Source organism: Cervus elaphus, chromosome 17 (genome assembly GCF_910594005.1).
Source record: "Cervus elaphus chromosome 17, mCerEla1.1, whole genome shotgun sequence".
In the NCBI taxonomy this organism is placed as follows: Eukaryota; Metazoa; Chordata; class Mammalia; order Artiodactyla; family Cervidae; genus Cervus; species Cervus elaphus.
This window is the reverse complement of record NC_057831.1, coordinates 37,852,921-37,866,463: the sequence shown is the minus strand read 5'-3', so window position 1 is coordinate 37,866,463 and position 13,543 is coordinate 37,852,921. Positions and strand designations below refer to the sequence as shown.

Sequence of the window (13,543 nt, the reverse complement as noted above, 5' to 3'; positions counted from 1 at the left end):
CAAGGGATGTTTCTTTTTGAGGACATAGTGTGAAAAAAAAGAAGAGAAAAAAAACACTTAATAAGTACCTATTTTGTGCCAACTCATATTTAGATGTAATACTACTTGATCCTCAAAAAAAAAAAACAAAACTGGGTCCGGGTTGTCTCTGTCTTTCAGGTAAGAAACTGAGGGGTCAAGAAGTGAAATAACATAAGCAATTTTAAAAAGAGTTGAGAAATATGTCTACCAAATAGAATTAGTTTGCGAACGACAGAAAATCCAGTGCAATCTGTGTGGAATCACTGCAGGGCTGGCATGGCTTTCCACTGTGTAGAGACCCTGGCTCCTCTTATTGTCTTGCCATCCTTAGCCGGTGGTGTCCCCTTCAGCATCCAAAATGTCCGCTTGATAATAGGAGGTTCACCCCAGAAGAAATAATGACACCTCTGCTTATATTCAACTGGGCAAAGCTTGGTCCCTTAGCTGCTCTGAGTTAGAAGGGAGGCTAAGAAATGTGGCAGTGTGCCCAAAGGAAAGGTAAGGGTTCTATTTCTAAGGACGAAGGAGAAAAACAGACACAGGATCCACCAGTAATCTCTGCTCCTAGGTAGTTAAATCTAGGTCTGTTTCACTCCAGAGGACCCCTACTCCACCAGTTCTAGTCTACTGCCTTCCTTAAGAGAAGTGCCATTGCCACAGGGATCTCCATCAGGCTCAAAGTGTCCTGTGGGCAACCCTAATAGGGATAGCCAGGTCCCACAGGTTCTTGTTGTGAGCCAGGCACTATGCAATGTGCAGGGTAGAACTGCCTCATTTAATCCTTCAGTAACCTCATTAAGGGGTTTCCCAGGTGGTGCAGTGGTAATGAACCGGCCTGCCAATGCAGGAGATGCAGGAGACACGGGTTTGATCCATGGGTCGGGAAGATCCCCTAGAGCAGGACATAGCAGCCCACTCCAGTATTCTTGCCTGGGAAAGTCCATGAACAGAGGAGCTTGGCGGGCTACAGTCCATGGTGTCACAAAAAGTCAGACATGACTGAGTGGCTGAATGGCTGACTGACTGACTGAAACTCATAAAGCAGGAACTTCATTCTCCCCATTGTACAAATGAGGAAACGGAAGCCAGCGAGATTATATAGCATACCCAAGCTCACACAGAGAGCAGACAGCTTCTGGATCCATACATTGTATGGCATCCACACAATGGCAAATAGGACTACATTCAGGCAGCATAGACTCCACAGCCTAGTCTTTTACTTGTTGTGCTTGTCTGTTTCATGTGTGTTGCCATTCAGGGCATCTGCTTCTGCAAGTCTCTCTTTGGATTCCCATTCCTCAGTGTAGTCACAATGCCAAATTTCATGGAATAACCTTTTCAAGGATGCTTTGTTCTTCACATGAGAAAACCCCATTTATGTTAAGATTTGACCTGGCACAGCTTGACTCCATTGAAGAGAAAAATCAGTCTTTTTTTTAAAATCAGTTGGCGTGTTAGGTGTGCAGAAAAGTTAACATAGCGCATCTGAGACTGCTCCTTAGCTGGCCTGTTTGCAAAGTTGTTCTTGGCTGCCATCTGGGAACTTGGATTTCCAGAGGGTTTCCACCACTGACATCAATAAGAATATCTCAGCAGGCCTTAACTTCTGCAAACAATATAAAGTATGTGAGCACTTACTTTCCTTCTGGGAGTCTGGAATTTTGGTGATGCCCAGGAGATGTTGTCTACCTGACTGTGCTGTGCTTGGTCGCTCAGCTGTGTCCAGCTCTGTGACCCCATGGATTGTAGCCCGCCAGTCTCCTCTGTCCATGGGGGTTCTTCAGGCAAAAATACTGGAGTGGGTTGTCATGCCCTCTTCCAGGGGATCTCCCTAACCCAGGGATCGAACCCATGTCTCCTGCATTGCAGGCAGATTCTTCACCATCTGAGCCACCAGGGAAGTCCAAGAATACTGGAGTGGGTAGCCTATCCCTTCTCCAGTGGATCTTCCCCACCCAGGAATCAAACTGGGGTCTCCTGCATTGAAGGTGGATTCTTTACCGGTTGAGCTACCAGAGAAGCCTGTCTACCTGACTCGCCCTGAATAAAAACCTTGCTAAGTCTTCAGTAAGCTTCTTGGCAGGCGGTATTTCACATGTGTTGTCACAACTCCTTGCCAGGGAAATCCTGTGTGACTCCATTTGGGGGGGGATTCTTACAAGCTTTCATCTTGTTTTTCTCCAGACTCCCCACCACCCCCACCACTGCCAAGCTTGTTTTCTACTTGCTGATTTTGCTTTGTATCCTTTCTCTATAATTAATCATAGCCATAAGTATGACTATATGCTGAGTCCTGTGAGTTCTCCCACAGTGATCATAGCTGTTGTAACAAATAAATGTCAAGACTCTAGAGGCTCAACACAGTAGTTTATTTCTTGTTAGTGCAGAAATCAAGACCAGTGCTCCTGGTGAGCCAGTGGCCTTCTGCTCAGTCACCGAGGACCCAGGCACTTTCCATCTTGCACTCCACATTAAGTTGGCAGATAGAAAAAGAGACTGTGGAAAGGACATGCCTTCTGCTTAACCCTCCTCTTAACCTTAACCCCAACATTGGACCTGAGATGACATCCATCCACCTCAGGCCACATTCCACTTGTAATCACTAGTCATGTGGTCCCATATAGATGCACGGGTACTAGGAAATGGATCTTGGCTTGGTGGCTGTTTCTCTGCATCAACTCTGTGGAAAGCAAGCATGAATCTTTGATGACCAGCAACAGTACCATAATAGATACTTATTATGAACCTACCCCATGCTCAACTTCATACCAAATGCTCTGAGACAACATGAAGAAGTCAATTGTTCATGCCTATACAGAGCTTGACATGTTAACGGGAACTGGTCAACCCCAAGGATAAGGAGGCAAAGTTCCCTTTTTCTGGGAAGTCTTTGACTACACCATTCCTCTGTGCTTCCCTAGTGACTGGTGCTGATCACTTTCATAGCACTTAGTGCACTAAAACCAACCATAATCTTATCTGACTCTCCCACTGAATTATATTTTTGAGATCACAGCTTCAGTTGCCTTATTCATCAACACGTGTTTCGAGTACTCAGCACAGAACATGGCACATCTGAGATATTGGGTAAATGCGTGAATGAATGAAAGCTTAAGTAGAATAGTGAGATGCAGTGCAGTTCCGTACTGTGATCACGAGTTAGTCAAATCTTCTTATCCCTTGTGACGTTGCAAAAGTTGCTTAATTTCTCTGAACCTCAGTGGTTCATTCTTAGAATGGGGACAAAGACACAAACTTTTCAGCGTTGCCATGAGGATTTTCTGAGATCCTAAATGTGTATCCAGCACCTAGCCCTGTCTCTGTCTTGTTTCTGAAGTTACAGAGAACAGTTTTTCACCAGGGAGTATGATGTTAGCTGTGGGTTTTTCACAGATGGCCTTTATTGGGTTGAGGGAGTTGCCTTCTCTTTCTTGTTTGGTCAGTGTTTTTGTCAAGAGGAGGTATTGGATTTTGTCAAATGGTTTTCTTCTGTCTGTTGAGACAATCTTATGGGTTTTACCCTTTATGCTATTCACATGGTATCTCACATTAACTGATTTTGAGAAGTTAAATCAATTTTGCACTTCTGGGATAAATCCCACTTGGTCATGGTATATAATCCTTTTTATACATTGCTGAATTCTGTTTTCTAGTGTTTTGTTGTATTTTGTTTTGGTTTGGTTTTCAGGGGTGCTTTCTGTGTCCCAAAGTGTTTCAGACCCTTTGCTTGATTCCCGTGGCACTTCCCAGAGGCACCTAGGGAACTCCTTATTGGTTTATCCAGGGGGCAATTTCTAATAAATCACTTCCAGTCAAATCCTGTTCTCAGGTGAAGCTCGTGGGGATCAGCTTGAGTGACTGCCAGGGTCAAGGCCCTCTCTGGTCACTGTGGCCCTTCACACACACCCACACCCACATCCCTCGGGCTAACCCAGCTCTGTGACTTTTCCCGCAGGTGATCTACGCCCTGAACACCCGCCAGGACGAGACCGAGGCGGGCATGGAGGCGCTGCGCGAGGCCCACCAGGAGGAGCTGCAGCAGGCGGTGGCGGAGACCGAGGCCAGGCTCCTGCAGGCGCAGGGCTGCGCGGGCGAGGAGGAGGCCCTGCGGCAGCGCATCCAGGCCCTGGAGAGCGCCCTGGAGCTGCAGAAGCGGCTGACACAGGAGGCGCTGGCCCAGTCGGCCTCGTGCAGGCTGGAGACCCAGGAGAGGGAGCTGAGGGTGGAGGCCGAGCACGCCGAACGAGTGCTCACCCTCTCCAAGGAGATGCTGGAGCTCAAGGCCAGCTATGAGAAGAGGCTCCGGCACCTGAGTGGCCACGAGGCGCCCCGGTGGGGCCGGCTCGACCAGGAGGGTCCCGAGCCCAAGGCCGAGCCGGGGTGCGGCCCCGAGATGCGGGAGGTCCTGCTGGAAGTGGAGCGGCTGCGAGCGGAGAACCAGCAGCTGAGCAAGGACTATGCACGGAAGGCCGAGGAGCTGCAGGCCACCTACGAGCGGGAGAACGAGGCGGTCCGGCAGGCGATGCAGCAGTCTGTGAGCGAGGCCCTGTGGCAGTGGCAGGAGAAGGAGACCGACCTCCGGAAGAACTTCCAGGCCCAGGAGGCAGCCCTCCAGGCCCAGGTCCGGAAGCTGGAAGGGGATCTGGAGCACAGAGGCCGCAAGATTAGTGACCTGAAAAAGTACGCCCAAAAGCTGAAGGACCGCATTCAGGTAAAGCAGGGGCTCTTCCTACCTCCCAAGTGTGAGTAACCATGGCCGGTAGTATGAACACCTACCACGCATCAGGCGCTGTGACTTCTGCCAAAGGGAGCATCATTACCTTCATTGAGTTCAACCACGTTCATTAAGGAAATATATTTATTGAACACCTACTATGTGCCAGGCCAGGGCTGTGTTCAGGAGACACATGGTAAGCTGGACTTGATCCCTGTCCTTTGAGAGCTGAGAGACTTACAATTTACAGATAAGAAGATAAAACTGAAATTGAGAAGCTTAAGGAGGGGCTAGCTAGGCACACAGCTGAAAAGTGTTTGAACTCAGTTCAGCCTAGTTCTAAAGCGCCTGCTCACTCCCTAACAACTTGCCTGTCCTAACGTCCTTGAGGCTTTATATTTGTGGAAAACTAGACCAGTGACAAGTTAGTTATGTGAGGCCCACAGTCTCACAGAGCCCCGTCTCTAAAAGTAACACCAGCTAGTATCTTTCATACTTCCTGAGCATTGTTTTCTGTCCCAGTTTATCTCATTTACTCCTCACTACAGAAAGGTTGAGGTTTCCCAGGTGGCACTAGTGGTAAAGAACCCACCTGCTAATGTAGCAGATATAAGAGACAGGAGTTCAATCCCTGGGTCCAGAAGATCCCCTGGAGGAGAGCATGGCAACCCGCCCCAGTATTCTTGCCTAGAGAATCCCAAAGACAGAAGAGTCTGGCGGGCTACAATCTACAGCGTCACAAAGAGTCGGACATGACTGAAGCAACTTAGCACAACACAGAAAGATTAAATAATTTGCCAAAGGTCACATAGCCAATCAGAGGATGAATCAGGATTTGATGAACACGGAGCGATTGAATTCCAGAGATTAATGGCACATGCTGTGCGTTTACCCACTTTTCAGAGCTGATGTACATAGGCTGTGTCTGCACAGAACCGAGAAATGACACCCTGTCTCTCTGTTTAGGACCTGGATGTGCAGCTCAAGGAAGCTCGGCAGGAGAATTCAGAGTTGAAAAGCACGGCAAAAAAACTTGGGGAGAAGCTGGCCATTGCCAAAGATAAGCTGATGTTGCAGGAGTGTCATGTGACACAGAAAACCGGTGAGATGCCCCAGTTGATTTCCTTACAGAGCAAAGGTTGGCCACCAGGTTGGCTTGGCGCTGCTTGCAGCTTTGAGACTGTTAAGGGAGCAGAATGGAGGGCAGGGCTCTTTGATCTGACCTGCCTGGTGGTGAGTCCCATCATGCAAGACACAAGCAAGCCAATACCCAGAGCTGCCACAGGTCAGGCATGATGCAGAAGGCATGATGCAGAAGGATCTCTGGCTCCCAGATAGTTCTCCATCCAGTCTACCATAGTGCCTGAACTTCTCAGTTCTGGCTTTTCCCTAGACTTAGACAACACTTTATACTCTAACATCTTTCACACAGTGATGTTATTGGATGTTCCCAATAATTCTCTGAGTTAGGTATTGTCAGTATCCCATGTCACAGATGAAGAAATGAACCAGAGAAAAGTTATGTGGCTAGCTTAAGGCCATCCAGCTGGCTGGTGATAGAGTAAGATACATAGGTTATCTGACTCCAAAGTGCTTTCTTTGAGATAAGGTTAGATAACATCACTGACTCAATGGACATGAACTTGAGCAAACTCAGGGAGATAGTGGAGGACAGGGAAGCCTGGTGTGCTGCAGTCCGTGGAGTCACAAAGAGTTGAACATGGCTTAGCGACTGAACAACAACAAAAAAGTGCTTTCCACTGAGCTCCCTCATCAGAAAGTTCTTGAATATGTATAGTGTGATCAGCTTGACACTAGGATGTATAACAAGGGCACAAAACATAGGCTCTGGCTCCAGGGAGATTATGGGATTGTTACTTTACAGCCCACAGCATGCTTTCATATCATGAGTGCATCCCAGGCAGCAGAGGAACAAGGTGTCTGGGAAAGAAGAAATCACTTTGGGCTGAAAAGTGTGAGTTGGAACCAGAAGGTATGGTGGTCTCAGAAGTAAGGCATGAGTACCTTGGGGAATATGGGAAGAAACCGAGCAATCTAGTTGTATTTAATTTTTGTCTTATACTTGAAATCTCTTTAAATTTAAATCCTTTGAATGTACATATGTCCAGGAACATCCTCAATTTTTTAACCTATGTAAAAGATGACTAGTTTAAGAAGGGAGAGCAGGGCAACTATGTGAACTCAAGATGCTACTTGGGCAAAGATGACAATCACCATCTTGATCATACTTGAGGCCAGAAGGCCATGGAGCAGGGATTACATGGGGGAGTTGAATAGAGAATGGTAACCTGCAGAGGCCTCAGGCACAAGGCCCAGGCCAAGGGCATTCCCAATGATGTTGGAACTTGTGCTTGCAGATGACATGAAGACAGAGAGAGTTTCAGAGAATGAAGTCCTAGGGAAAGAGAATGATTTGGAAACCTGCAGTCTCCATCCTCAGCAGGACCAGAACTTTGCCAAGGAGTGTCCCTGCACAAAAGGAGGCACAGATACACAGGTAGTGTCTGACCCAGCCCTGGGGATGGAGCAGTCATGGGGGGCTCTGCTGGAACAAGCTTCAGAGGGAGGCCAGCCCCGAACCATGATAGGTCTACTTGGAAGCAACAGGTCCCATAGTGTCAGGGGTGAATGTGTAGGTGTGAAGTTCTAGCCAATGTCCTGCCAGCTGCATGTCATTTGAAACTAGGAGACTGAGAATGTAGCGGCATTCTTCCAACTCCTTATCACCAGCTCCTGGGAAACTGGAAACTTGCTTAAGATTCCTGCTATATGTTCCCAGTCAAAACAAAGCATTTTTTTGGTTTGTTTTTTTTTTTAGAAAGCACTATAGTGTGGGCTGGAATACCTGATCCTATGACAATAGATGCATTACTCCAAAAAGTCCTTTTCCGATGGTGGATAAAGTGAGGTTTCTTACAAATATCAAGCATGTCATCTTATAACTTTTGCTGTACCTTGTGATACATGCTTTAAAATCAGTAATCAACACTGTAGAAGTTGCACAAAAGAGATATGGTGAATTCCTGTTCTCTCCACCCTGGCAGTTTTACAAGCCCTTTTTCTTTTCATAGACCAAGAAAGAAGCATGCATTGAGACAGAATTTATGAAGCAAAAATATGAAGAAGACCTTCGCAAAATCAAACATCAGACAGAAGAGGAGAAGAAACATCTCAAAGACCAGCTAATGAAGCGCCTAGAAGACTTGGTGAAGAAGCACACGGTGGAAATCAAGTCAGTTCGCTCATCAGTGGAAGCTGAAAGGAAGAGACTGCAGAAGGTTAGACTCCATTCCAGAGATACCGTTCCTTTTGTTCTTCCTTGCCTCTACCTCCTTCCTTTCCTGTTTGTTTCTTTTTTCCTTCCTCAAACATTTATTGAGCTCCTGTTGTGTACAGATCTCAGCTAGTTCTCTGACCAAAGGAAGTTCAGTGTCTTCTGGAGGAGACAGGGCATCCCAAGACCGTGAGACAGTAGGGCCTAGAGTCATTAGCATGGGGTGGAATTGTGTCATAAGAGTGTTTAACTTAGGGAAATTCAAATCCTCTATTCTGCAAAAGCAGAGAGAAATAAAATGAAGTGAACACGTGGACCTGGCAGACTGCCTGGATTCAAATCCCAGCTCTGCCACCCTCCAGCTGTGGACAGTTGGGTCCCTCATAGAAAATCTCGGTGGGCCCCATGTTCCTCATTTATAAAACAGATGTTGATAATAGCACCTAACAGAGTAGCTGCAAGGAGTACATGAAGGAATTCATGTGAAAAAACAAAGCAGATCATAGTGCCCGGGGTGTAATAGACACTAGGTGAATGCAGGTAATTGATTAATCAGTGGGTCGGCAGTGGGAGAGAAGTTTCTCAGCCTCTGAGTACTGCTCCAAATTCCCACAGAAGGAGGTGCTTTCTGCTGAGAAGGAAAGCAAAGCCTCATCCCTCGTGTTTGCTGAGGAAAGAAAATACATATGTATTTGAATGTTTTAGGAAAAGAGTGAAGTAAATCAGCATTATTGTAAGCATAGGTGGTGCTTTAATTATTATAAGAAGGCTTCTTTCTAATCTAAGAACTTGCATTATCAGCTCTGAGTTTTCATTGAAAGAGAATAATATATCACTGAGGAATGCAGTGTGTGGTGGTGAAAAGTAGTAGATACTCAATAAATATGTGTTGGATAAATAAACGGTCTCATGAAAGACTAGTATTGGGTCCAAGTCCTGACTCTGATTGGCTTTATGACCATGAACTGGTCATTTAACCTTTCCAAAAATAAAGATAATTACTTTGGGGGCTTGTTACGTGCATTAAATATGGTTTTGTATATAAACTTTTAGCTCAGTGCATAAACATGTACTCAAAGTTTGATAAACAGTGGTTGTAATTAGTTACCATGTGCATTAGATGACGTCATGTGTGATAATATTATTTAGTGACCACTGTACTTTATAAAGTAACTTCCCTGGTGGCTCAGACGGTAAAGCATCTGCCTACTATATGGGAGACCTGGGTTCGATCCCTGAGTTGGGAAGATCCCCTGGAGAAGGAAACAGCAACCCACTCCAGTACTCTTGCCTGGAAAATCCTATGGACGGAGGAGCCTGGTAGGCTACCGTCCACAGGGTCGCAAAGAGTCGGACATGACTGAGCGACTTCACTTTCATACTTTGTAAAGCACTTATTCTTATGAAAACATTTAATCCTCCCAACAGGGATACAAAATGAATGTTCGTATTGCCATTTCAGAGATGAGAAAACTGAGGCTCAATGATATTATATAACTGCTCACACAGACAGTGAGTGGTGTAGCCACATTAAAATCCAACAGCCTGACTCCAGAGCCCATGATTTCCCATCCCTGCACAGGGTGGGAAGCAGCTGTATTGAAAGCACTTTCCTCCCGACGAGCAGTAACTGGTTGCACAAATCCAGCCCTCATGTAGCTGAACCCTCTTTCTATCCTGAGCCACAGTTAGTGGGAGGGGCGGTTACTCTTCTGGAGCTACAGGTTGCCCTGGTAACCTGTCAGCCAAGCCTGACTCTGAGTGTAGAAATTCCATTTCAGCTCTAATCAGGGGCATGGATCCATTTGGGAAATGAATCATGTAGAAATAAATTGCATTTCCTCCTGTTTTTTTTTTTTTTAAATTATGATCATTTCTACAAACTGAGGACATAAATTACATAAATTAGGCCATGTAGACTAGAGGAAGGTAAAACCTTGAAGAGGCCCCAAATCAGGTATTCATAGACTAAAAATAGATACCTGTTTTCCCTGTAGAGTTAAGAGGGCACTGTTTCTTTGGGCCCTTGAGTACAAGTGTGTTATGTATCCTGAATGCTACCTTAACCTGAAAAAGATGCTACAGGAGAAGGGCTGGAGTTGACCCAAAGGGCCTATCTACCTTCCCTGTCGTGGGATTAGAGGATATGATTACTTAATCTTCAGACAGAGCAGTCATGTCCTATAATTAGCATTTGCCCACACATTCTTAGAAGACCGTGGAAAGGTTTATTGAGTCCCTACTGAGCTAGCTAGACACTGCTGCATTCTACGCCTCATTTGCGTCACTTATGATTCTGGGTGTCAGGCATCACAAACCCACCCTGGGCGCTTTAGGCAAGAAAGGAATGTAGTAAAGGGCAATGAGAAGCTTTCTGGAAAACCAGGGAACCGGGCTTGGCAGCTACTCAGTAAGTGATGAGGACACGCCTGCCACCACCTCTGAGGCTAGACATGCCATGTACACAACTGACAACCACCAACAACGGGCCCTGGATGTTGCCTGCAGAACTGTGCTGTCTAATTGGCAGCCTCTTGTGGTTATTTACATTTAAGTTAATCACAACTAAATAATATTTTAAATTCAGTTCCTCAGGTGAGCTAGCTATATTTCAAGTGCTTAATTGCCATATGTGGCTAATGGCTCCTGGAATGGATAGCACAGTGCTGAAGGACTTCTACACATAAGCCTTAGAATATTTCCATCATCCCGGAAATGTCTGTCAGTCAGAGCTGCTATAGAATGGGTGGCCCTGCTGCCCCTGGGAAATGCAGTTGCCAGATCCGTTTTGTTTCAGTGACTCCAGCTTGTACATATCGATGGCTTCCAATTTGAAATCTGGGGTGAGTGTGTCTGATGGTCACATGCCCTCAGTCCTCTTTGGAAGGGGGTCTGGGAAGGTAAGTCTGACATTTTCTGGTTCTGTGGCGGGAGGATGGTTCTGATGTATCAGATGGAGAATTTCTCAAACATTCCGAGAAGGATCAGATGCTGTGCAGCTAAAAGGAATGACAGCTCTCCAGTCCATGATTTATTTCTTACCTCAGCCCTGTAGGCAGGGGTGGCTTTCCCCTTTCACAGATGAAGAACCTGAGAAATAAAGTCACTTGAATATCACATGAATTGGATGTGAATCATGGCTGCATAACCTTTGCTCTCTGTCTATGTAGTAAGGAAGAATAAACATTGCCCTGGGTCTTGGAGTGCAGCCTTTAGGTCTTCACCCTGCCAGCATCCCTTTATGGTTTATTTATCATTCATTGAATGCATACTTGGTGTTTTGAGCAATGCAGGGTTATAGGAATCATCCATGCCTTCAAAGAGCTCACTGTCTAGTAGGAGAAACAAGACATGCACTCAAACATCAGTCAAGTCAGTGTGTAAGAAGTGCTGTGCCTGGGGAAAGAGCCTCATTGTCAAATCTTAAATAAGTTAACCCAAAACATTCTAGGCCTCTGCTTTCTAATTTCAATAATAAATATGAATGTGAATGATTTTCTCAAATTTTTTTCAACTTTTTATTTCTACCAACTCCCAAAATACTCTTTGTTATTTAAAAATAGGTTACTTAATTTCCAAATATTTAGAACCATACCAGATATCTCCTTCTACATGAATCAGCCATAGGTATACATATATCTCCTCCCTTTTGAAACTCCCTCCCATCTCCTTCCCCCTCCTACACCTCTAGGTTGACACAGAGCCCCTGTTTGAGTTTCCTGAGCCATACAGCAAATTCCCATTGGCTATCTATTTTACATATAGTAATATAAGTTTACATGTTACTCTTTCCATATGTCTCACCCTCTCCTCCCCTCTCCCCATGTCCATAAGTCTATTCTCTATTTTTGTTTCTCAATTGCTGCCCTGTAAATAAATTTTTCAGTACCATTTTTCTAGATCCATATATATGTATTAGAATACGATATTTCTCTTTCTCTTTCTGACTTAGTTCTCTGGTAGTCTAGGGTCTTGGAGTCAGTGCTCCCACTCCAAAGGCTCAGGGCTTGATCTCTGGTTGAAAACAAAGATTCCACAAGTGGTTTGTTATGGCATTAAGTGAGATTAAAACAAATATCCAAAAACGAGAAACCAAAGACGAACACCAGACAAATGGCAGTTACAAAATCAGGCAAATAATAATTAAAATAATGGAATACACACACACACACACACACACACACATATATACACACTGATGAGCAAAGTCAACACAGTCCAACAAAAATAAAGTACAATAGATTGACTCAGCAAACAAAGGAAATAAAATATTTACCAGTTAAGAGCAAACTTAACTAAAACACAAGCTGGAAAACAAAACTAAAGCAAGGTGCCAAGTGGGGAATGAAGCAATGAAAACAAAACTAACAAATATATAGAGAGGAAAGGAAAGAAAGAAAGAAAGAAAGGATATGCAAAATTAAATAGAAGTAGATGAAGAAGATTTGTATACATTAAAGATTAACTGCAAGGGGAAAAGAACAGTTGGAGAGGCAAACAAAGGAATAAATGTAGAAAAAATATAACAGGTTTAAAAAATTAAAAATTAAAATTATAAAAAAGAGAGAGGAACAAAAGGGGGGGATCTCCACAGAACTGCAAAAGCCCAAAGTAGAGGCAGAGGTTTATAACAACAATAAATAATGTGATTGAGGAAAAAAAAGCTCAAAAGCTTAATTAGATTTCATACTGCAAAAAAAAAAAAAAAATCGACACCTAAAACAGAGGGGGGATAAAAGGAAAAAAAGAAAAAAAAAATCCAAAAGAATCTATAGAACAAGTCAAAAAAAAAAAAAAAAAAGAATCTATAGAACAAGTCAAAACATAAGAATAACAAATGTTTTTCTGGAGTCACTGCTGTCAGAGTCCTTTCCCTAGCTGGGAGTCACAATCCACCTCCCCTCCCTAGGATGCCCTCCAACACTGTGCTGATCTCTGGACCTGCTGTGGGGGCAGCTCAGATTCTAATCTGGTCCTACTCCTCTGTGTTCCTGCCTCCAGTGTCCACAGCTATCAGAGCTAGTGTGTTTTCTTTCGTGGGAGCTCTCAGTGACCTTTTATATATTCCGTAGACACAGAGTCTGCCTGGTTGATCGTGTGGACTTAACCTGAAGCTTGTACAGCTGGTGGGAAGGTTTCGGGCCTTCCTTAGCCACACTGCCCCTGGGTTTCAATTGTGGTTTTATTTCCACCTCTACATATGGATCGTACACTGGGGTTTGCTCCTCAGGCTGCCCCTGAGGACTTGGGTTTGCCCCGGTGAGGCAGGGGTGTGGAGGTGGGCAGCTGCTTGGGTCACAGGGGCTCTGGCATCACCAGGTACAGAGGGGAGTTGGCAGCTAGGGCAGCAGGAAATATAGTACCCTAGAAGGGTATGGCAACCAGTATTGGTCAATACACTTCCATATTCTGCCTGGAAAACCCCCCTCGCTGACAGAGAAGCCTGGCAGGCCACAGTCTACAGGGCTGCAAAGAGTCTGGACACAACTGAAGTGACCCTGTGTGCCTAGACA

The 13,543-nt window shown here is 45.1% G+C and overlaps 1 protein-coding gene across 2 annotated transcripts in view; it reads left to right on the top strand.

Moving 5' to 3' along the window:
• FAM184B (family with sequence similarity 184 member B) overlaps nt 1–13,543 on the top strand; it is a 118,247-nt gene that overhangs the window by 55,842 nt on the left and 48,862 nt on the right. For both annotated transcript variants that reach the window (XM_043870919.1, XM_043870918.1), the window contains exons 2-5: nt 3,977–4,732; nt 5,702–5,837; nt 7,114–7,253; nt 7,828–8,034. In XM_043870919.1, coding sequence (XP_043726854.1) covers nt 3,977–4,732; nt 5,702–5,837; nt 7,114–7,253; nt 7,828–8,034 — 1,239 coding nt within the window. The remainder of the gene's footprint in view (nt 1–3,976; nt 4,733–5,701; nt 5,838–7,113; nt 7,254–7,827; nt 8,035–13,543) is intronic.